Source organism: Cheilinus undulatus, linkage group 15 (genome assembly GCF_018320785.1).
Source record: "Cheilinus undulatus linkage group 15, ASM1832078v1, whole genome shotgun sequence".
In the NCBI taxonomy this organism is placed as follows: domain Eukaryota; kingdom Metazoa; phylum Chordata; class Actinopteri; order Labriformes; family Labridae; genus Cheilinus; species Cheilinus undulatus.
The window spans coordinates 20,217,115-20,242,906 of record NC_054879.1 but is presented as its reverse complement, the minus strand read 5'-3'; the positions used below and the strand labels follow the sequence as shown (position 1 = coordinate 20,242,906).

The 25,792-nt window shown below is 39.9% G+C and overlaps 1 protein-coding gene across 1 annotated transcript in view; it reads right to left on the bottom strand.

The window, feature by feature from the left end:
* Window positions 1–25,792, bottom strand: part of LOC121522464 (receptor tyrosine-protein kinase erbB-4-like) — a 536,924-nt gene that overhangs the window by 262,990 nt on the left and 248,142 nt on the right. The window contains exon 2 of the mRNA XM_041806890.1: window positions 13,225–13,376. Coding sequence (XP_041662824.1) covers window positions 13,225–13,376 — 152 coding nt within the window. The remainder of the gene's footprint in view (window positions 1–13,224; window positions 13,377–25,792) is intronic.

The window sequence follows — 25,792 nt, the reverse complement described above, 5'->3', positions numbered from 1 at the left end:
CACACTTAGAGCTGCATTGAACTGTAGGTTGCTTCTTTTTCCCATTCACATTTTATACAAGGATTAGGATTTATAACTTAAGCTAAACAAGGCACTTTGTGGTTATATAAGTGCATGTGCTGTGGTAAAATATAACCAAAGTGTTCATACACAAGAGATGAGACAAAGTTAGAAAAATAAGTGAGCATGGAGTTAGTAAAACCCTTTAAGAATATAACAGAACAGAAAACAGAACACCAAAGCACAGGGTTTCTTGCAAGCTTATTATGGTGGTGGTAAAATAAGACTTGTAGTATTTTGCAACTTTATGATAATAATACTTATTTTACTTGCATTCTTATTTTTCCAATGCAGCAGGATTTTAACACTACTTGGGAAGTTTATTGTTCTAAATAAAAGAGAGATACCATGGACATCATAGTGTGACTTTTACACAACATAGATTAAGTGAGGTACTCTAGTGTAAGACACCAACAGCCCGCATCTCCAGACAAAGTCTGAACAACAGAAAAAGGATGGAAAAAAGACAAAATTATGGGGCTCTAACAGAATTCTAACTCTTCAGACAAAGCAAGCCAAGCCCACTGTGTCCCTTATTGTTATGCACAGACTAACTAGCACAGGTTGAATGAGTTGATAAAATGTGCCGGTGGCTGTTTTTCATAGGTGCTGTTATCAATAGGCTGTTGTTAATGAGGACGATAAGAGTCTGCCACTACTTGGGGCGTCTGAGTCTTAATACCAGACTTTCTTGAAAAGGAGTCCCTCATCTAAGTCTCAGCGGGTAGAAATTGATTTCAATCCTCCTGAGAGGTCGGTCTATATCACTTAGTTTTTTAGGAAGGCTGCAGAGGGAGGCAGATATGAAGTTTGAAAGGCATCAGAGGAGCAGGCGAGGCTATTGTCAGGGCGTGTTCTGTCTCCTCACTCCTGCCTGTCTATTCAGTCTGCCACTGCTCTGTTACGATAAGTACCACCACCTCTGGTGTGTATGTGAGCAGTGAAGAAATGGCATACATCTACATCTGTGGTGCTGTCGTGTCTCTGATGTTTAGATTTCTCAAAGTTGTCTGCTGAAGTTACATCTTGTGCACATGACAAAGTTTTTCAATCATTTAATAGTCCCAGCAAGAACATCTGGAGCTTTTGCTCCAGACATTATTTTGAAAGCCTTTTAAAAGAAGTAATGGTAAAAGTTGCACTTTTTTGAGGCCCTAATTTTGCAATGGCAAGTGAATTTTGTAAATTAAGTTGCAAATATTTTTAGTAACAGATTAATAATAATAATAAAATAATAAAATACACTAAATTTGAAATAAGTTTTAAGGCTTAAATGCACAACATTGATCAATGACACTAACAATGAAAAACATTCAATCAACAATCAATCATTTATGCTGAAAAAATTCCATCAACTAAAGAAGCCAAACCAATAGTGTATGTCCTTTAACTCAACAGAACTAAACATTCATAGTTAATAAGCCAAATACCACTGAAATCTTCCTTACATAATGTAAGGCTCTTACTTTACTTCATAGTGTGAGTTAAAATCTTGATATCACAGATGTGCATAATAATGTAGACACTTTAATTAGTGTCTTAAAGCCCTAACCAAAAATATCACAGACAGAAGCAGTGATTGGTGAGCTTTGTAGTAAAAGTTTTTACATAGTGAGACAGTGGGCTTAAGTCCAAACAGGATGTAATAGCTGTGTTTATAAAAGACATAAATTATCTATGCAGTGCCCCCTCATAAGGGCACTCTGTGGCAGCATTTATAAAGACAACAAAAGAGAATCCTAAACTTAGCCCTGAGGGACCCCACAGGTAAGGCAAACCAGAAGGCAAGTATTCTTCAAACTCACTTCAAAAGTGATCTGTACGGCCAATAATGTGACATCACGAAGCACACGTTGGCTGTGTGTGTGTGAAGTTTGAGGTGGGGAACAAGACAGCAAAGTAGCTGTTTGCATCGCTTGTTAAGTACATGTGATCTGAGGAGGAGCACGACAACATCTTTATTTTGCATCTAAAAAGACCGTCACCCTGATGACTTTCTTAAGATAAAGAATGACAAAACTTTGTGCTAAGGAAAACTCACCAACAGCCTCTACTTATGTCATTTGAAAACACTAAAAAATACAGCAGCAACCACCCAAAGGTAAGGAGCTGAACAGGAAAATTATTGAATTTGTAGCTCTTGACATTCAGTCTTTCAGCGTGGTAGAATATACGGGCTTCCACGGGCTAATGATGCATTTAAAGCCCCACTACATTATACCTAGCAGGTGCTTGTAGCCTTGCCTGAACTGCAAACCTTCGTTTCCAGTCACATAGAGAAGAGAAACTCCTTGTTAAAGCTAAACATATTAGCTTTATCGCAGTCGCAGTTGCAACCGCTTTTGATAACATGTTTCGGATATGGAAAATAGAGATAAGGAATGTGTATGTTGTGCTACGTGACAGTGACCGAAACATGGCAAAAGCAATGACTGACTACTGTGTTTTTTGCATTTAAGAATCTATTTGTTGTTATACAAACTGGCTGAGTATTAGGGAGAAACAATCTAAATGTATAAGCTACCTCTTTTTTGCACTGTGGAACTCAGTATCAGCAGGTTATTTTGCTGCTTTTTTTGCCTTCAAAGATGCAGATGACTTTTGCTGTACTGTTAAGAATACGTGTAGCATGTAATGCACATGTAACCCAAAGACATTACTGTAAGTTTTTCATTAGTGTGTGGCTGTATTTGATAAAATCAATACATCTTTCATTTCTGATAAAAATCAAATGTTTTGTCTTTTTCTAAAAAAAATAGACTACCAATATTTAGAAAAAAAATATTTGTAGTACAGCATGGAATTGGTGCTTTTACAGTAGAACACTTTAATTAAATATCCGTATCGGCCAAATGAGTTTTAAAATATTGGATATCGGCAAAAATCCAATTTCGTGCATCCCTAAAATGTAAGATTTCTTAAGTAAAAACTGTAGTCACTGCATATCATAATGCTTTTATTTGCAGTTCTTTACCATGTTAACTTGAAGAAGTAACAGTAAGTTGGACAAACCTTACTACGACAGTCTTCACTACTTCAAGAAAGCATTGAAACTGTCTAGTCAATGCAGTGTTCTCCCTTATCTTCCACACATTAATGATGGTGCAGCAGTTCTAAGCCCTCTGTGATCTAGTACAGATTTTTTTCAGTTAGTTTCAACTCAAACAGGTCAGCAGGTTTCAGTGCGTGTTTAATCTGCAGATTTTCCCGCATTACCCTCAACAAGGCAGCAGGTCAATACAAACAGTGAGTGTGTGTTGGCTTGTTTGAGGGATGGGAAATAGAGGCAGAAAAGATTTTTTCTCCTTTTTCTTGTGAACTGATATTTAACCTCTGTATTTTTGCTTTTCTCTTACCCTTGCTCTATCAGATCTGGACCGTTTTCAGGAGACAGGAGAAGAAAATGATATGAGCTGACCAGCAGTGAGAAGGAGAGCAAGAAAATGTATCTGTCAGTCAAACATAGAGACAGGCTTTTAACTCTGCATATGACTGCAAACACACATTCTTTCCTTCACGGGCAGAACCAATTGCTCCAGTCAATTTGAGAAAGGGTGGTTTGAAAATTGATGTCACCATTACAAAGAGAAAGTTTTCTGCACATTCTCATACACACATTTATGCATGCACACAGGTTAAAACTTGTCACAAACATGACACATCATCAACCTCTGACTATCACCTTGTGCTTCTTTTCCCTGCTAAAGGATGGAGGATCATTAATTTTCCCTGGTATCTCACACTCTCTGCTTCTTTCTCTCCTACACACACATTCACTGACAGGCAATCCATTTGGTAAGAGGAGAAATGCAGGAAGTGAAATGCTGCTTTAGGTAAATACTGAAAGAACATACTAAGCTTAACAGGTACTAGCAGAAGGCACGCAATCTGGAGTACAAGCTAAGCCAGACTTTATGGTCTTAAAGTGGATTTGAATGTAAGATGGACAAACATCTGGCTCAGACTTTAAATGATGAAAAAAAGGAGGTAAGAAATGTAAAATTGTGAGTCATCGCACCAGCTGAATCTTTCTCTCCTTCTCTGCAGTTGAGCTTTCAAACTCCTGATCCAACTCTTTCACCCTGTTTCCCTCCGTCCAACCTTTCCTCTACAGGGGTTGTCTTTCTCTCAGTGGTCCCACTGCCATCCACCCCACACTGTCCTTCTTCATGTCAAATTTAAGTGATGGAAATGAACTTGAGGGGACGCTAATTGCAATTGTCAATCCAATCTAGGTCGGGCCTGAAAGACAGGGGCTCCCTAGCACTTCATCAGTCTTCATTAATATTGAAGGAGTTTTGCCGAGGAGAAGGGCTGGGTGGGTGGGGTTGGGGTGGGGGGCAACGTAATCTGCACTCTCTGAACAGTGCATCAACAATTAGAGAGCTGGGGAGGGCAGCACCGATGGCGCCCGAGGGACAAATATGCCAGTCAGGAAGAAGTATGAAGAAAGATGTCAGGAGACGGGGATAGATGCTGCATTCAAATGCGGTGGGAAAAACAGTTAGGGGCAACTTCATGTTTAACTTTTCATTGACTGAGCCATGAAGAAGCAATTAAAGACACACCAGCTTGTCTCTTCTTTTTCTAACTTTTCTTCCATTGCTTTTAGTCTTTTATATAAAAATTCCTTGACAGCAAGAGTGCTGCTGTTTAATAGCTTTTCCCTTTTTGTTCTACTCCTGTGTTCATGATTCTGAGCTATAACACTGCTTCAAATCCCTTGTTTGTACAAATGTACTTGGCAATGAACCTGATTTTTACAACTGTAGTGTTTCTTTAGTAGTTCAACGGATCACAAACCTCACAGTTTGGTTTTCTTCATGGATTTCTAGTTCATTTTTTTCAGTTTGAGTCGAGCTCTCTTTCAGTATGAACTTACATAACACTGCAGAAACACACACCTGCACCCATCCCTTCACTGCACCCCCAATCAAACTTGTTCTGTAGCTTTATTTTTTGCATCTTTCAGCTCTTTTGACAAAATGATCTGCAGTATGTTCAACATGTTTTAAGAGGGGACATCACACCTCAATCTGTGGTAACTGAAAGGCTTCCTCCCTCTCTCTTAGCCCCTCTCATGGTGATGCAGAGATTGATTTATTTTTTAATAATGCCAGTTTATCCAAACACTTTTGAGCCCTTGACATGGAGGTACTCTTAATAAACCCTCTTAGCCTTGAGCTATTTTTTAACCATTTTGTCTTGCCTGGACTTATTATCTTAAAAAGCTTGTAAACCATCAACCCTGTGGTGCACAGTCAAGCTCTAAACATCCTTTTCTCAGGATAGCCTGGGCTTTAAGAATATGCGGGCTGCTATAATATCACTTAAATTTTAAAAAAGCTATGAGACTATAAAGACTAAGACTTTTTCATTCTTTTACAAAAGTCTGGAAAATATTCACATATTTACAAAAAAGTCCTTGTGCTTCTTTGCATTGGTTCTATTTGTGCAGGCAAGGGCTACAAAGGCCTGGATAGCATTAGACCAGAACAGCAGAACGGAGGGCTTCTGGACAACGTGGCAACAATTTATGGCTCAAAAGTTATTTAACTCATTATAACTTGTGTCTCTTCTTGTCGTATACTACATTGTTGGTCTCAGAGGAGCATCATGTGTAATTTCTAAATCATAAATTCCATGTTTTCGGGAAATTCCTCAAATTAAAACTGAAAGTTTACATTCAGTCACACTTTGATTGTTTGATTTCAATCCGTTTTGGTAAAACGTAGAAAATAATAAAAACTGTCACTGTCCAAATACTAACATACTTTTATATACACAAACACACTCTCTCGTCACTTTTAGGTACATACATACAACTCAAGTCTCATCAGCCAGTTACATGGCAGCTACGAGTGCATTTGGACTCGGTCAAGACAATTGACTGAGGCAAGCAGAACCTGCCGACTGACTGTGACCTTGGCGAGGCGATGGATTGGCCAGATTCTATGTCTCATCAGGCAGATCCATCTTATGAAGGTTCAATCTGAAATGTTTATGCCTGCTCTCAGAATGGATGGACTGATCAGAGTCATTTTAGGAGACTGAGGCAGGAGCTACAGGTGGGGATTGTTGAACTGCAAGCCGGTAAATGTTGACAAGTGGTGATTAACTCAAATGTAACCATGGTGGCAGTTTTTATCAGAACTCAACACCGTTTTTTAAGATAATATTTTTCTTGGGCTTTTTACCTTCCTTTAGGATAGGAAAGCAAAAGTATTAAAGTAAATATAGCAAAATAGAACTGGGGGAAGACATGTGCCAAACAGTGCCGAGACTGGGAATCGGTCCTGCAACCAGTGCATTACAACTACAGTCTTTGTACATGGGCGCTCACTGCCCCAACTGAGCCAAAAGGGCTCCCTGGACTGATTTTTTAAAACACTTGTTACTGCTGCCAGTTGTGGACAACAGCGATCTGTGGAAACAGCCTTTGTTTAAAATTTTTACACCAAAGTTTAACAGTGAGTGATGTGTTACTGTTAAAGAAAACCCTACTCAGATATATCCACCACCGATTAAGACAAGGTTGTAAAAGTGGTGCTTAGTTTTTCACAGGGGCTTTAAAACATGTTCATCCATGAGAGATGGATTGATGTGTTTCCTGATCTTTATAGTATTGCACTTTCATTCTTCCAGCATGCATTAAAAGCATCTGAAGTGTGTCTGACAGGCACCTGAAGGCAGCATAATCTGTAAGGCTGACTCAGTCAGAATTTACAAACTAGCAATCAGTCAGTCATTGGGAGCTCAGCATAAAATTGTCAGGGTAGAAGTGAAATAGGGAGGGAGGAGAGATGAACAGATGACTTACATGCACTCATTCACGCATACATGCAGCTGATGCAAGCGTCAGCTGGTCATTGCACAGCAGGGTTTTCAGATGGTTCATATGCACAGACCCAGATGGTCAGCTGACCTCCTCGAGCATGACAAACCTTATGCCTTACTAAAAGAGCAGCCGAAAGACAGAGCATTCACTTTTTAGTCTTCACAGCGTCACGGTGTAAAAAATAACTTAAGAAATTACTTAAATCCAGTATCTGGAGGAAGGAGAGTCACTAAAACCTTAGCTACATCCACTGTGTTTCAGTTATTCCTGCCCTTTATCAAACAGTGTGATCAAAATCTATTTTTCTAAACTAGTGAAATATTTCTTGAACAACCTTCGGTGATGAAGGCTCTCTCACAGAAAGTACTGGGCCCCATATAGACTCAATTAAAGGACCATCCTTGGATCTGGTTTAATAATGTCAGTGCATTAGGGATGCACAATATTATCAGCATGTTAAAAGCATAGTCAGATATGAGAACTTCTGCCACATTTTACAACAGATATTAGCTGTTCAAATGATTAAGTTAGTGGAGTTTCAGACAGGACCAACAAGTCTTGTTCTTTGTTCATACTCATTCCTTAAACTTTAAACTGCTTTTCAAAAACTGAAGTTTGTTCATCTGTTCAGCCTTAAACTTTTGTTGTGTTAACTGTTTTAAGTTCAAAAGCCGAGGTCTAAACAACCATCCTTCCCTACAACGTATCAGTCAGTGACATTAGAGCTAGCCTCCTGGTTTGAACTTGCTACAAAAGTCAGGCTTAGATCAACTCAGACGCTGATTGAGAAAGGTTTGCTAACAGGTCATTATTTGGGTCAAATGCACCTCTATCTCCTCCAGGATCACAACTTTTATTCATGTCCTGGCATGGCAGTACAAAATGTGCTTTAAGAAGGGGGTTGCATTTAGAAATAATACTGTACATGTTTTTGAAGGAATAAAGGAAAAATCCACTTTTTTTTTTTTGCCCAGTGTTGCTGGGCTCTAGAAAGCTTTCCCCTTTGTGAGTGGAATACTGCTCTTTCTTGTGGATCTTAATGCATGTTTTGAAGCATTTGTTTTAGCTAGACAATGTGAGGAAGTGATTCCCTTGAGCAAAATGGTTACTCAACCCCACCATTCCTTATTAACCCATAATTGGCCCCTATACTCAAAGCAAAGCAGGGTTAAGGCAACTGGGACTACAAGTTCTGCTGCTATAATTCCTCTGCATGGACTGAGCTGATATATATGCATGTAGATAATCACATCCATCCTGATAAGAAATTATTTCAAGTTGATTTAAACATCTATACTCTCTAGTCATACTTCATAGTCTGTTATTTCTGCTCGCTGGTGCACTCAGAGTTTCAATCTGGTGCTCGTCACCATGACAGCTGAGAAAGGGTCAAGTGAACACTTCACATAAGTGTCATTGACGGACAGACACCCTTACCTTCTACAAGGCCTCTTAGGCTCATGTATGTCAGAGACTGTAGCTTCAAAATAAAAGGAATAAATTGAAGTGATTAATGAGGTGATGTAGCCTCATCATTAAAATGAGACATTTTATGACTAACAAGGAACCTGTGAATACTGAAAAAGCAGCCCGTCATCTACTCTAGCCTTACATAAATGTGCTATGTTTTGTTTATTTTTGCCATGAATAGCTGTGGTTGTGGTTCACACAATTCTTATCATTTTGCTTCTATTTGCCACCACAATGGATGTGGAATAAAACTATGCTGATATGATTAAAATGTAGCTTTAATTTGAGGGGTTTCACCCAAAATTATGACACTTCCCATTTAAGAATTACAGCCATGTCAGTCAGACTATCTCCATTATCAGGGGCTCAAAAGTATTTGGACACATCATTGAGCAGCAATTTCATGTCCACATGTGGTCTGTTTACAATAAAAATTTATTTGAGAAAAAGTCTGGGGATGGTTTTAAGTGTCAGATTGTCATTTGGTAGCATTGGCTGGAGCTATTACCATTAAGTCCAATGAGTTATCAATGCAAAGGACAGAGGCTGTGATTAGGCTGAAAAAACAAAATAAATCTATAAGATGGATATGGAGGGGCCAAATCAAATAATTTTGTTCATTCATTAAAAAGAAAAACAAATAAGACTGCACTGGCCAGCTCAGTAACATCAATAATCCTGGAAGACCATGGAGACAACTGAAGCTGATGATCCCAGAATCCTGTCCATGGTGAGGGAAAGCCTCTTCACAACAACCAGACAAGTCAAGATTACTCTAAATGTAGTTAATGCATCAATGTCAAGTCTACAATTAAAAACACGCCTTCATGAATGTAAACACAGAAGCTTTACAGCAGGGTGAAAACCACTGGTGACACTCAAAAACAGGAAGGCTAGATTAGACTTTACCAGAAATCATCAAAATAATCTTTAAAAAAAAAAGACTGTCTGGATAAACTGATAAACTTGTACCATTCTGACAGAAGAAAAAAGGCTTAAAAAGTAGGATTAATTCTAAAGTGTATAGGTTCTTTGCAGCCAAAAACACCCCTTGGGGGTCAAGTTGTGATTTCTGCATAGAGAAATGCAACCGAAAAGGCCCTGTTTTGAGCTGTTTATGACCGTGCCAAACATTCAATATATGTAGAAATTCTCTGATGATAGTTGCAGCATAGAGGTCCACTTAGAGTTTTAAAGTTCTAACCTTCCTCCATTCCCATCCTTCCTGATGACTGCCTCCACTTCCTGAACCCCAATGGACATTCAGGATCACGTGAATGCAAACAACCTACAGGATTAAACTTTCTGCTCACATACAGCCAAATGAACTAGTTGACCCAGAACATACTGCAAAAGCAACCCTAGAGTTTCTGAAGGAAGATAAATATTACGTTCTTCAATGGCCAAGTCATTCACCTGATCTCAACCCAATAAAGCACACATTGAGTGAAGACAAAACTGAAAGAGGTAAGACTCATAAACAAGCAACAACTAAAGATCGCTGCAGTAGAGGCTTACCCTTTCATTGATTTTATAAATCAATCATGGTCCTTATAATATGGCTTTTACAAAGACTTACAGGCCTGATGGCTACAGAGAAGCATCCCCACACCATGATGCTGCGACCACTGTGCTTCACAGTGGGGAAAGTGTGAACCTAGGCAACAGTAGTTGTATGAAGAGTTTCTCCCACCTCAGCAAGGTCACACATTTTGTGGGGACAGCCTGATCTAGGCAGATGTACACATGTACCATAGTCACTTCTTGATGGATGGATTTTACTGAACTCTGAGAGATGCTGTGTCTTGGCTTTTTTATTTATTTATTTTTTTTGTATCTATTCCCCGACTTGTACTTTTCAATCACCTTTTCTCTAAATTGCTTGGTTTCTTTCATTTCATGGTGTAATGGTAGCCACGAATACTGATTAATCAGACTTGGGTGATCCCCATTTCACTAATTGTGAGACTACAAGCTGGACCTCAATATGGAGGTCAAGAAGATGGTTAAACATCCAAGGGGGTGAATACTTTTTCTAGGCATTGTATATGAAAAGGTGAGATTTTGTGTTTGAAAGGATTAACTGAGATCAGAATATTCTATTTCCTTAGCTTAACATATGTTTTCTCTACTCTTATCTTACACCAGTAAAACCATAATTGAATGTTTTCTTTTGTAACTGATTATACAGGAATTTATCTGTGACTACAGGGACAGAGGTGGGCAGTCAGTGAATCGGCGCCGGGCTGGTAAGCCATCTGATCAGCACATTAATATTGAGGGGAAAATTACATGTTTACTAATGGTTGCAGTGGCTAGACAAACAATCCAATCTGACTGCACAGGCTGTGAGTTCCAACTGAGACTGCAATGAGGGGAGGAGAGGGAGAAATTAATATTTCATAATCACAGATCCGTTTGTGAGCATCCACCAGAAAGTGACGTGAGGGAGATGAGTGTTTGCTTTCCTCTGTGCTCCATTCACAAAAATGAACGTCACATCAGGATATGTTGTCCTAGTGTGTCTTTTCAAGTTCTTAATGCCCATTAATTCTGCATGCAGATGATGTTTGGCTTCTAAGCTGGAAGAAAAGACAAAGAATATGGATCTAGCAATGATTTAAATGCTGACAATGTAAACACTGCATGTAGTTTGAGAGCTGTTGGTTGGAATGAGCATATATGGGGGTGGGGGAGAAAGCCTCAGTGCAGTACAAATGCAGTTATTAATCACAGCGCAAGCGTTGATTCATCTGTCGAGGAGGCAGTTTGGAAGATGGACTCTATTTACTGCTAAAGCTGTTTGAGGGGCTTTGGGAGGCAGCCATCAATCTTTCGGCTATCTTGAAAAAGAAGGAGCCAATGCACAGGCATCAGTTTCCATCACCTCCCAGAGACAGGTGCTATGGTAAACTGCAGCACAATAGCTTTTTTCCTCACTCCTTCTTTTCATCTTTACCTCAAGGTGAAGTTTTCCCTCCCAGGGGAAGCGTGTTATTAATGTTCCTTATCATAATAATAATAATATCCCCCTAAAAATACACGCTGCACCCTGGCCTCTGCTCCCTTGCTGTTTGGCACCCTGTGTTCGTAATTAGCATCTTCAATTAACCCATGTTAATTGCCAAGCATGGTAAGGTGGAAGAACCTGGCAAGTCGGCGCCACAGGGAGCGGTTTTCTTAAATGAGAGGTGGTGTAATGTAGGAGCAGGTAGTAAAATGCATCTTTAACCTCTTTAGCCTTTATGTGATATTAGCATTAACAGTAACACCAAACTAAAGGTGCAAATGTGTTTTTGAGGCACATATTGGTTCTGTGCAGTTTAACAACAATCACGCTTGGTTTTGCAGCCATGTTCCCTCCACCTTTGTTTTCTTCTTGGAATCATTGGGGCCTATTACCCCTGCAGGAGTCTAATGGTAACACATTACCATCCATTGCTCCCTCTTCCTTAATATCATCTTGGGTTTGTTTTGCATCCCCGGGGGTCTTGTCACTGCTGCTTTGCACAATGTAGAACACTTAATGGCTCTGTTTTGATCAATCACGCTATTGTGATCCATGCAAACAGCACATGAGCTACTCTATTACTTTTACCTGATGTAAACATACTATTTTCTCACATATTAATTTGATATCATAGCAGTCAGAAACAAATATATAAAAACACAGCTTGTTTTATTTGGCTTTTTCAGCAAAGCCTGCTTCATCACCACAGCAATCCAGAGCCTTTGATACAGTCAGCACTTTAGCGCAACACCAGGGGAGCTCCCCAGCCCCCCGGATAGACTGGAATCAATTGGAGTTTGATGGCGCGGGCGGTGCAGAGTGCAGATGAAATGGTCAGGGTGATGTTCTGGAGAAGTGGAAGGCCAATAAGGGTCAACGGTAACAGCTGATTTCACCAAAAAAATAAGTGAGTCCGTCCCCCTTTTTTTCCTCTCTCCGGCAAATTCCTCTACAGTTACTTCTGCTGCCATGCCTGACCTCTCATTACTACATTATTACTACTCCATACCCTGAAGGAATCATCGCCCAACACTTTGTTTTTTGCATGTGAATGCATGTTTCTATCAAGATAAAATGGAAGCAGCAGTAAACATAAGCAATTTCCCCTCAGGTTCTTCTCTCAGCATGCGCACCTGTGCTGCACAGCTCAAATCTGAATTAAGATGTCTTTTAAAAGTTGCTCATAAAAGTAAGATAATATTCTGAGAGGTATCAGTTCATGTCCAATGCCTTGATGCTTTTTTGCCTTCGACTGTAATTCATGCTCAATCAAAAAAGGAGATTATCCAGATCAGCTACTTGGATTTGATTATTCTGTGCCTTCTTCCACAATGGTACTCTCGTACAATCAGTTAGCGTTTCATCTGAGAAGACATGAAGCCTGATTACACCTGATTAGAAGAACTGCTCTCGCTTCTTATCGCCGGCTATACGTAGGTGCTAATCTGAGCACTGATTGGCTGAAAAGGATCTGAGAACAGGGCATTCCCTGGATAACAAGGTCAAATGAGAAGAGGGTGATGAAAAGTTCCAAACCTGAACTTCTTAGTAAGACTTAGACAATCACTTTGACAAAGTTTGATCCAAGGATCAGACGGATCATTGTAGATCTTAATTTGGACAATCAGCTCTCTCTGGCAGGGGCTTTCAACTTCTGAACATGTTGCCAGCCAAAATGCATTCATCCCTGATAAAATACTTACAACTGGAACTTTATTAAAATTGCAGTATCCCTTTTAAATAAATCAAAGTCTTTTCAGTCCAGGGTTAGTTTGACAGTAGCATTTCGGGAAATATGGTTTGTATGAACAATTCTCAATCAGGTGTGTCACTGTTTAGTCCTTACCCTGAGGAATGTGAGGTCCCGGCTGCGGTCGATGCTTGTGATCTCAAGGTTACCCATTACGACTTCACAGCTCTCATAGTACTTCCTCAGGGTGCGGTACTGCTGGTCCAGATCCGACAGTGTGCTTAGCTTGTTCTCTGTACCAGCACACACTATAAAAAAGAAGAGACAGAACAATTGATTAAATTCTGTTTATCTTCAACACTTATGAATGATAACATAGCCTTAACTTTCACACTAGAAACATTAGTATTAAGAACATGATGATGAAGATTTCTATGCCTCTGTGACTGCTCTAGCTAAGACCAGAGGTGTTGTTTTCTGGTTGTTTTTGGAAATATTAAAAAAGTATAAGCTGATATGATTTTGTAGTGCACAGGACAATGGTCAAATCTTTGGGATTCATGTTTATTCCTTTCTTTCTGGCCATTCTACTGAATGCTATGTTAACAACACTCTCAGGGATTTTCTTTAAGCCTCTCATAAATGTTCATACTGACTTAAAGATAAGCTGTAACCCTAACCCTAACCCTAGCTGATTTTTGACATTATCGGTCAAAGGACAAAGTCATTGGGCCTCATGTTGTTCCTTGCTTCATCTCAAGAATGCAGTGAGGGATTTTTTTCACGCTTTGCCCACATTTTCCCAATTACAAAAGGACTAACTGATAGGGTTTTGGAGGGTATAGGTCAAAAATCAGGCCTCATGTTTATCACTTACTTGTTGGATGAGATATCTCAAGATATATCAGCTGTAAAGTATTCTGCTATAATGATTCAGGGATGACCTGTGTAGAATTTTAAAGGGGACATATTATGCAAAAATCACCTTTTCAGGCTTTTCTAACACAAATATGTCCCTGGCCTATCCACATTCCCCTCAAGTACCAGAAAAATCCATTCTCTCTCCCCCTCTCTTTCTCCACCTTTCAGAAAATGTGTGCTGAAACAAGCCATTATCAGATTTTACATCTAGTGAGCTCACCAGGAGCCTAAGCACCCACCCCCAGGTTTGGTTGGCCCTCCCCCACTTGGAGGAAAGTTCCACCCTCCTCTACTGATCCTCCCAACTACCAGCTGAGATGCTGGGTAGCTCGGTGGGTTACCCTGCTGACTACGTCCTGAGAGATTGATGGTTCGAAACCCAGTCTAAACTTTAGAAAAAAAAGTGTCAGTAATATCACAAGTGTTGCATCCATTTCCTGAGAGGGATGTGATCAGGGGTGGAGTCAGACAGCTAATTACCATTTAAAGCCACAGACACAGAAATGGCTCGTTCTGAGAAGGGCTGGAACAGAGGGGTTTTTAGACATGCAAAAATCCAATACCGGAGTGTTTTTTTTCAGCAATAAACTTCACAGGCATGTTTTGGGGACCTCTGAGAACAATATAAACCTTTCTTAAAAGGGTAAAATACGTCACCTCTAAGGTCAAAATTATTGGGCTTCGTGGTCAACCACTACTTAGAATATTTTCAAGAATCAAACTACCACAGAAAAAAACTCAACCCTTCTTCCTGACACACCATTGCACCTTCACTGTCTAGTAATTAAACTCCTCATGGAGGCAAGATCACCAATTATGGGGGCTAAAAGGGGAGAGCTTTCTAGGGCCCTGCTAAAAGAAGGGCCCATGGGGAGGTCAGTAAAATCATGGTCTGTTGTAAAGACAATCTGTGATAACTGTTTTATATTTAACTAGAATAGTAACACTTATAACAGAAACAAAAATGAACTGTATTTATTTATTTATGCAGTAGTCACCTGTTACAGAATTTAAAACCTTTTCTTGAACAGAACTACCTTTTTCGGTTACGTTAGAAAATTTGATGGGTATAGTGAGCTAAACCACTTGGGAGGTAATGTCAGACTTGATGGCTATAAGCCATAGTGTGCACAAACATTAAAATGCCAGAACATAAAGTATAAGGAACTTTAAGGTGAAAATAATTGTATAGTTGCACAAATTGATTAAAAAGTGGCCTAAATGGGTAAGAAGTGTCAAAATTAGCGTCAAAGTGGTTAAAGAGGTCATAATGTGGCAAAAATGGGTTAAAAGAGGCAAAAATTTGGTCCAATTTGGCAGTGATATTGCAAAAATGGCCAGAAAAAGTCATGAAAAGTGGTTAAAGAGGAGCTAAAAGGACCAAAAGTGGCAAAAAGGGTTCAAAGAGGAAAAAATGATGCATAAATGAGGGAAATGCAAGGGAAATGGCTAGCACCAATGCTACATATCCTACACACATGCATTTATATAATTAATAAATCACAGAGGGCCCATTCTCTGAGTTTTCCACAGACCCAGCCGATCCTGTGGGCAGGCCTTCATGGAGACATACTACTTGGTGACAGTTCTAGTTTTTAAGATAGGCCTTGAAAACTGACATCAAAAGTATTAATTGCATACAAAATTTTGCTTTATTCTTCAAATTAAGATAAAAGCTTCTTCAGATGGAAACAAGACTTGTGGCACAGATATCCTTCAGAGAATAGCATGTAAACACAAACCTTTTGGCACAGACCTGAATCACCTGCCCAGCTGGCCTCTTCATGTAAGACCAGAAAGTCACTGGACCCTGCTGCACCCACACCCCACCTCACATCACCCCTCGGGGTATGCTGAGCACAGGAGGGCTCTTCAGTGGCAAGCTGGGCTGCTTGCTTGACAAGTAATTAAACAGACTAATTTCTGCCCGTCACACACCTAGCTCCGACTACATGACGACACAAGCCATCTGCCCAATCAGCTGTTGCTGCCCACTCTAGCATAGAGCAAACATAAATGCACACATGGACACTGATGTATGGGCAAGGACTGGAAATATTCAACCAGGTAAAATGTGAGTCTGTCTTAGGCATAGACTGCACAAAAATATGGACAGCACCATTTCAGGTTTATTGACTGCCTTTTTGAAGCATATGGGCTGGCATGAAGGCTGCCACCATGGGAACCGCAAGTGAGCATATTTTGACAAAAGGTTGGCGCTAGAGATGAGTGAGAGGTAAGTTAACAAAACTTAACAGTTTGTACTCAAATCAGTCATCTCTCAACTGGAGGGTCAGGAGTTGATCCCCATTGCTTTCAGTCACATGTTGATGTGTCCATGGACAAGGCACTTAACCCCAGATAGCTCCCACTGCTGTGTCAGTGACATGTGAATCTGTATAGATTCATATGAATGGGATTAGTTAATACTGATGGCCACTTTAAATAGGAACCTTCACCATCACTGAGCAAACGTGGAATGAATAGATGTGAATGGGTAAGTGTGACCTGGGGTGAAAAAAGTATAAGATATGTAGAGATACATATTCAGAGTAAGTAGTCATGAAGGCTAAAAAGGCTATGAGAACTGATGATTTCAGCTGCCTCTTCACTAAGTCACATAAACATAGCTGCTACTATACAGTGCTAAGTATCCAACCTCTTGGATGTTCCATCCTTTACTGATTTTATAAATCAATCTAGTTAGGCTGTTTGACACAGAAATACAAAAAACTCTTTAATGCCAAACTAAGTGAGTCCAGCCAACTAGTACTAGTAGTCTCACAGTTAGGCACACACCGAACACTGCACATCACTACATATACACCATCCCCACTGTGAAGCACAGCGGTGGCAGCATCAGCCTGTGGGGATGCTTCTTGGCAGCCAGCCCTGGAAGGCTTGTAAAGGTAGAAGGTAAAATTAATGCTGCAAAATACAGGAAAATCCTGGAGGGAAATCTTATTCATTATGCAAGAGATCTACATCTTGGGAGGTTTATTTTCCAGTAAGACAATGGCCCAAAGCATACAGAGAAAGCTACAAAGAAATGGTTTGAAGACAACCAGGTGAATGTTCTGGAGTGGCCGAGTCAAAGCCCAGTTCAATAGAGAATTTGTGGCTGGACTTGAAAAGGACTTATCACATCCGATCCCTGTGCAACCTGAGCTTGAGCAGTTTTGCAAGGAGAGTGGAGTAAAATTACAGTGTCCAGATGTGCAAGCATGAATGAGACCTATACATAGAATCGGTGCTGTGATTGTAGCCAAAGGTGAATCTACTAAACACTGACTTGAATGGGGTAAAAATGTACGGAGTCACTTATTTTCACTTTCTTCTTGTTTTGTTAAAATAAAGCCAAAATATCCCAAAGACAGGTGCTGATATAATACGCTGATGATGTGCTATTTTTCATCCAGCGTCTGTGTGTCCTGTACCTGTTTTTCCACCAATCCACACATTAAACTTTCCAAAACCACAGCAGCGATCCCCCAATTATCCCACAACTACAAGAAAACCTATTCTTCTGTTCAGTGGGATCCTGAATATACAGTTGTGGAAACTTGAATGACTATTATATAAGCGTCATTAAATTTCCTCTTGACATTCCTCCACTACTCTGCTTATTATGTGCATACAGAGCTACAGAGCTGTCAATCATGGCAACAGATCCCATTTTTATTGGATCAGATAACAAAATAAAACTAAACTTCTCAGAAAAATGAACTCTGGAAAATAACTCAGGCAAAAAAAAGAGTTATTTTTATGAAGACTGAAATCATGTTTTATAGGTTCATGCATGCCCCATCTGTTAACATGGAAAAGGCAGGCTTTATGAGTTCCACTGCAGTCATCAGTGAGGGAAGCTCTGAGGGTTTTGGCTTCATTTTTTGAGAGCTGTCATATTTGTCATCTTTTTAAACAATGTATGCTTAAAATTCTGGCACTGGTTTCTTTTACAGATGTTGTGGAATCCTGATGCTTCATTTCAGGTACACAAGCCTCATTCACAGCAGACATGGTCTGTCTGTTCTTTCTTCTAAGAGTATTTTCTGAAAGGACTGAAATGACAGCCATTGTATAGATATGGACACTGACATCCCTTCCTGTGAAGCGTTACAATTTAGTGTCATTTGCACAGCCATGGCGGTGTGGTTCTTTACACCTGCACCCTTCTGATGACAGAGGAGCCATCAGTGTGACGGAGGGGTGACAGGTCCTTCCCTTACTCTTGTCACATTGTCACCCATGAGCAGTTACCTCTCTCTTTGAACACCTCTGCCCTGAAAGATCTGTACTGATGCAGTTCAATCCTCCTATAGTCTATACCATGCTTCATTCTTTATACCGTATGTTCCCTTCAGTCCAACTTGAATGTTTGCATTCTGTCCTCTCGGCTTGCAATAAACAAGGGCAAACTCATTTACCTTTTATCTCCTGCTGGAAGAATCTTTCAATTCCATTTTCTCTTTACTCACCATCATTACTCCACAGATACATATGGGAAAGAAGAGGATTTAGCCTCAAGGCAACACAGGCTTGTAAAGACGAATGGGATTGTGTTTTAACACTTCCACATCTAAGCAGATATTAGATAAGTGGAGCCTTTCCCTGCTGTGGCTCTGGATGGTACCCGTATGAGCTGCTGGTGATTAGCTAGGTTGCATAGCATAACGTGCTGCTCAGGAATGATATATGGCAGACCTGGGTGTTTTCAATAACAGTTAGCGTGGGCTAGAGGGGAGCACAGCGGAGGGTTGGGAGGGGTCATAAAGTGAAGATAGGTGTAATAAACTGTTATTGCACCCTTGGGGCAGGGTGCTCAGATCAGATGGAGAGGGCATTGTGGCATGTGATGTCTGTAGAAATTTACTATTCTATAGCCATTTTCTTTCTCTAATGCCTTCACAGTGACTTTTTAAAAAGTGTCTGCTGCTATGCAGGAACTATATGTTATTTCCCAGTGTGTAATCTATAATAATACCTTATAAAATCCCATTGCACTGCATGAGTCTGGGATGGCGTTGTACCAAGTGAACCACAGCGAAACCAGCTGCGCTGGAGCGTGCATGGAGGATGTGTGAAATGTTGCAGGGTTATTGCAAAGCTTGGTGATCCTTGGTGATATGTCTGCATGTGTGTGCATAAACACCGGCAGGCTGTAAAAAAAAAAAAAAAAAAAAAAGACCTCTAGGTGTATTTTCCTCTTTTGGATCTTTCAGAAAATTTGCATGAAATGTTCAGTCTCAGCCAGAAATCACTATAAGCATTGTAAAAAGCAAATATTCTGTTCTTTATTTGCCCTGCATCATTAACACACTTGCCCTTTATCGATTGCATTCTCACAACAGCGTCTTTATGAAGTTCCACAGTCAGTGTGCCTTTGTACTCACACATTGCATCTGTAATGGCGCGAACTCAACCTATTGGTAAGTCTCACTCTCTAACCCATAAGGCAGTTATATTTGTCACAGCTTCAAAATGCACTCTTTTTTATACAGTTTTAACTTAATGATATGGTAAAATATTTTACATGGGTTTAAAACAACACCAATACAAGGTGTCCTGACAGGCTACAGAATTTATTTTGGTATTTTACTAAACATTAGATAAAGACAACAAAGTGTTTCCTTTGGATAAAGGTGTGCATCACCCCACACAGTCAGATCAATGTAAAGATCAACAAGGACGTCAAACTTTGTTCTGAGGTAAAGCAACATAGTGTTGACAAAATTTGCTGCAAATGACCAATTTAAAAGCCACCCATCTCACTTCTTTATGGCTCCTCATGGTGGCACTTATGAAATAAATGAGGGTAAAGTAACCTGAAGTTAACTGGCCAGAGAAGAAGTTGGCATAATTACATAATGTCAGAGAAGGATGAAAAGAAAAGTTTAAAATGAAGCATGATCAGAACACAAAAATGTAGAGATTATGGCATATGCTATTCTTTTATATTCCTTTATCAATAATCACATGATGAGACACATTAGTATGTGTCCTGCATTATTCCAGTTGTCACAGAATGGCTTTATCTGTTTCGTTATCATGAGTCAGATATCGTGCTGAATTGTCACATTTACTTTGCAGTAAACATACAATGGGAGTTTTACATACAAATTCAGGCATGAACACACAGCTCTTTTACATCCTGCCATCTTGATGTTACAATTTTTCCCCTCCTTCCCTCCTATATGAATCCGTTAAGTCCTCTGATATTCCACATTGCAAACAAGGCCTAACAGTGGTGTTAATACACCCCTGTTTAAGAACCAATATAATTTTCGTTTCTCAAACCAAGGCCATCCATAAGGGGGGATAAAGGGGAGAGCTTTATCTGGGGCCCAGCCAAATGGGGTCACATGGAGGTCAGCAAAATCATGGCCCATTGTAAAGCTAATCTGTGGTGATAATAATATTTTCTTTCAAACCTGAATGATGACCACTCTTATCAAAGCAATTTATTTATGCAGTTGAAAAATACTGCACTCAAAATGTAACCTTTTTTTTCTTAAAAACCTTTTTTGGTAATGTTAACACTGTAGATAGGGATATTGACTAAACCTTGGAATGTCAAACTTTATACAAAGAACATAATGTGCACAAATATAAGGATACCAAAAATTAAGGAACTGAGACATCTTGAATGGGAAACTAACTCAATAATTGCCAAAAATGGCAAAAAGTGGAGAAAGGGGGTTAAAGTGGAAAAATGACATTAAATTGGTAAAAATGGGCGAAGAGGCTAAATGGGGACTAAGTAGCAAAAATACGTTACAAAAATACAAAACAGGGGAAAATGGGTAAGGAAAATGGTGAAATTGTTTCCACACATAGCGGAAACTGGTTAAAAGAGAGAAAAAAAAAAAAGGGCAAAATGTTGCAAAAATGGGAAGAAAGTGGCAAAATTTGGGATTAGGGATGCAAAAAGGGTGATATGGGTGGCAAAAATTGTGAAAAGGTGTTAAAGGTAGCAAAAATGGGCAGAAAGAGGCACATATGAATTAGAGAGGGCAAATTGGAAAAGGGTGGCAAAAATTTGTCACAAAATGCATGAAACTAGCAAAAATGGTTGGAGAAAATGATGAAAAGGATTTAAAAGGTGGCAAACCTGGGTTTAGAGTGGCAAAAATGGGCAAAAGTGGCAGAAAAAAAATGTTTAAAGAGAGGACATGTGAAAAGGTGGGAAGGAGTTACAAAATAACAGCTGGACAACGTAGTAAAGATTGATTAAAAAGGGTCAAAAATGGGAAATAGTTGGCAAAGAGGAGTATTATGTGGAAAAATCTGAAAATGCTCGATGGAAACAATGGTGAAAATTGGTTTAAAGATGCAAAAATGGGCAAAATGGCTTAAGTGGGTTACAAAAATGTTAAAAAGGTTAAAATGGGTAAAAAAAAAAAAAAAAGGTTAAATGGGGTTCAAAGAGGTAAAAACAAATGTTACAAATATGAACTAAAGGAGCATAAATGGGTGGAAAAAATTGTGAAACAGAAGGGACAAAATTGGGTCAAGAGTGGCAAATATTGGTTAAAGGGACAAAAATAGGATAAAAATACCAAAAATAGGACACAAATATTTTAAAAATGCCATACTGATGGCAAAATGGTGAAAATGGGTTTAAAAATGTGCAGAAATGGGAAAAAAGTGGCAAGAAATGGGAAAAAGATGGAAAAGAGGTCGCAAAAAATAGCTGAGTAAGTAGTAAAAATGGTTTAGAAAGTGTAAAAAATGGGCAATAAGTTGGAAAAATGGAAAATAATGGGTGGAGAGAGTAGTGAAAATGGGTTAAAAGTGGTTAAAAATGGCATAAAGAAATGATTTCATAACAGCATCATACTCTCTTCACTTCCAAATAAAGGAAATGTCAGCCAGGATGCGAGCACCGATGCTACTGATCCAACACACATGCAGCGATATCATCAATAACTCAGAACTGGGGAAGGCCCATTCATTGGGTGTTTCGGGGGTCCAGGCAGGCCCAGGCCTGCTTGAATACACTGCTGGGACTTCTAATATACATGAATCTTCATATCATTTTAAACTCAGGGCTTTTCTGTTCTAGAGAATTTATCTGGTCTGTTTGATGGATTTCACTCTCCGACACACTTTAAGCAGGAATGCAAATGCAATTCAGCGTCTCTGTTCTTTACATTAAGCATTTTGTCTTTGTGAGTAAATTGATTTTATGTGCTGGCAGGGGATTCAATCTCTGAAGTGATGGATTAAGGCAAAGAATTATCATAATTCAGGATTTTCCAATATATGTAATTAATGAGGAGATTAGGAGCAGATGGTGGAAATGTGTATCTGTCTGAATCCCCATGCATTAGAGGAGATTTTTACTTTTTTCCCTTTGCAATGCTTCAACATCACATTAGTTGCTTTGTTTACATTTTTCCTTTAAATGATGATAAAATTATTAACAAAAGATTAGGTAGAATTGCATTTATTTCAGGAAAAAAGAAGAGACACAAAGATAGATAACGGATACATTCAGACAACTTTCCATTTCCCACGAGCGTAAAAAGAGACTCCAATCTTTCTATTCTCCATCCATCTGTTCTCCTTTAACAAATCAGTCACAAAACTTTCTGAAGGATAGATTGGTGGATGGTTGCTTTTAAATGGCTTGCAGCCCCCATGTGTCTTTAACAGACAACCAGCAGACAAGAGTAGGATGCATCCATCACTGTCTCTGACACAATCACAGAGCCACAGTCAGCTATAGAGAGAAGCAAAGAGTGAGTTATTTACGTAAAAACAAACCCAAAAAAGTTTACAGAAGTCTGCAGCCCCTGAGCTGCATCTCCATCAATTTTAATTTCATAAACACCCTCATCAGGATTACATAGGCAATGCAGTGCTGTGGTTTTCTGCTCCTCAGCCAATTCATTTCATAGGTAGTGCACACAACAACTTCATCAATAGTGCCTTGTGCGATTATTGAATGCCTATAATGCTGGCAAGTCTCGGAGGTTTATAGGCCCCTGTCAGGGAAGCCAGCAAAAGGTCATCCCAATAGCCAGTAACTGACTGAATTAAATAAAGTTGCAAATGTCACTTCTATAAGTAAACATTGTCGATAGCTGAGCTTTGGCTAACGTGCCTTGAATAAACAGTAGGACCTTGGAGAAGTTGCACTCAGACTCCTTGTTTTGTAGCAGACAGTGGATCTGAAGTGCCACATTTGAGTCCAGATTCGTCCTTTGTCCCCTGATGTCCCCCACACGAGCGCTGCTGGCTAAGTATGAGTTACAAGCCAGTGCTTCTGATGCTTATCATGGCTCTGATTATTGTCCATCTGCCGGGCGGCTTAATAAGCATCAGAAACAATAACTAGATGAGTGTTTCGTGATGGTGGCACAGCCCAGTAACGCTAACCTCTTGCTGCCCTATTCAAGCTTTGGTCGCCTACCAATGATGCTGTCGCTGTCTCCATATGGTCCACCATAAATTAGCAGTCACATCCTCTGTGGTGCAAACTGGCCCAACAATGTGAGAGAGTTTGACAGAGGAGAGCCTGCAGTGTGCACCTCACAGAACCTGTCTGCACTATTATCAGATAAATGACAAATCCCACAGATAATTAGTCTAGGGGTATCATTGCTTCTTTCACTGTGGAGTCTCACCACTTTTATTAACTATCTTTCTTCCAGCAGCAGGACACCATTTTCAGCAAACAAGCTCTTGCAAACAGACTAAATGCCAGTGAATGGCAGGTAAAACAAGCCAGAACAGTTAAGACTTGGATTTTCTTCTCAGGAATTGGCAGAATCCACAATGGAGCTGGAAAAAAAAGACAGGGAGAGTAAATATAAATCAGGCGTTTTCACACCTGGATTGTTTGGAATAGTTGTTCTGGAAGAGGGGGCATTTCCCCTTAAGCTAAGTTCATTTAGACATGTGTGAATGCAGCAATCACACTCTAATGCAGAAAAAAACAGGTGAGCCCAGATAGGAGAGAGAGTAGGTAGTCTTCTAATCAAACCCTAGAGCCTTCTTCAGCAGTGAATATTGCAATCAACCCAGTGGCACAACAAATAACTGGTTGAGTCATAGACACTTCAGTGTTATAAGTAGCTATCAGTGGGGATATGACTATTAGTAAATTTGAACTGATAATCAGCATAGAACAGGAATAGGCTTAAGTTTCTCTGACTCACTGTCAAGTCCAAAATCAGCTTAACATCACAGGACTTGACAAAATCTTCCGGTTCAACAAAAGTTTTTGATAGGAGAAATTTTGCCTAGCTCACTGAATCAGGGGAATTTCTCCTTCTCCTAAGACCAGAGATACACTCACCGTTAACTACACAGATGCAACATGGCTGCCCCATCATCACTTTGACGTGTCAGCTGTGCACGTGACGCAACACAGATCCATGATGCAGTATACATATGTGTGGTAGAGGCAATGTAGTGGCAGAGGAGGTGTTGCAGCCAACCCAGAAGTACAGACAACAATGGCTGAAAATTCTGAAGACACTGATAAACCAAGTCCACAATTATCCACAAAATGAGTCACTGTCACCGCAAAGAGGCATAAATGTCTGTCAAACCAGGTGGAACTCATATAATCCACATACAGTTATAGTGGACTTTGATGAGTGAGTAAATCTACCTGGGACCAATTCTCAGATAAAGTGGAACAGTATTTAACACAGGATGCAGAACGACATGGACCGCTGGGGGCTGATAGCGAGGGCTCCATCTCTCTTCCTCGTAGCTGGTTGTTAATGCTCGGGTTGTCCTGGCTAATTAGCAGCAGCAATGTAGGATAAGCCTTCGGTGAGAGTAGGACTGATCTATCTGCTGTGGAGCTTTTGTCTTTTCCGGCACTCCAAAGAAACTATGATGGTTTGGATTTACTGCTTTAGCGGAGGTTACAGTTAAATCATCATGAGGACTAATATTGGACAGCTGACAGTAAGACTCATTTATGGTTTGAAATGCGGAGTTTTAACGTTGGATCTAGCTAACAGAGCACCAGTGAGTTATACTGTATGTCCAGATGATTCATTGTTGTCAGTAGAGGATGGTGTTTGGCTGTTGTAAGCTGCTACGTTAAGGTAGTAGGGTTGCCAACCGTCCCTTAAAATACGGAATCGTCCCGTATTTGACAATTAAATGCAGCGACCCATTTTGAGGCATCACAGGACGCAATTTGATCTGTATTTTCATCCCTAACGTCCTATTCTGCCATTGATTGGTTAATACCAATTGCATTCGTCAGTTGGATTGGTCAGCTAAGACTTAGAGCCAATCAGAGGCAGAGGAAGGCGGGTCTTCTCTTTGCAAAACACGGAGCGGGGATGATGCTTCAAACACTTGCAGCTGGAGCAATTATAGACTCACAGAAGTGAGCGGGAGAATTAAACACAGACAGCAGCGGTGAAAGTGAGTAAAGATCCAAATACAGTCTCTGCTTTCAAGTGTTTTCTGTGGAGCACCGTGGGCTGACAGACATAAAATAAATGTTCTAGAGAGTAACACAGACTCAGGACATAAAAGAGCCAAACGGTGGTGTCATGGTTCTTTTTTACCCCAACATGCCCTGAGACTGGTAATAACAGCTTTCATAGCCTGTTTTGTTGGGAGTTCCATTGATGGGACATCATGAATCATCAAAAACTTCATGAATCAGAAGGGTTTTCTGTCTGTCAGCTGTTACTCAGCTCAGAGAAGGAATGAGCAGTGGGCGTGGCTTCAGTTGCCATGTGTCCCCATGAGAAGAAAACAACTGTGATAGAAGTTAAGCCAAGCTGAAAGTACCAGCATTTATCAATAAATCAAACAGTCC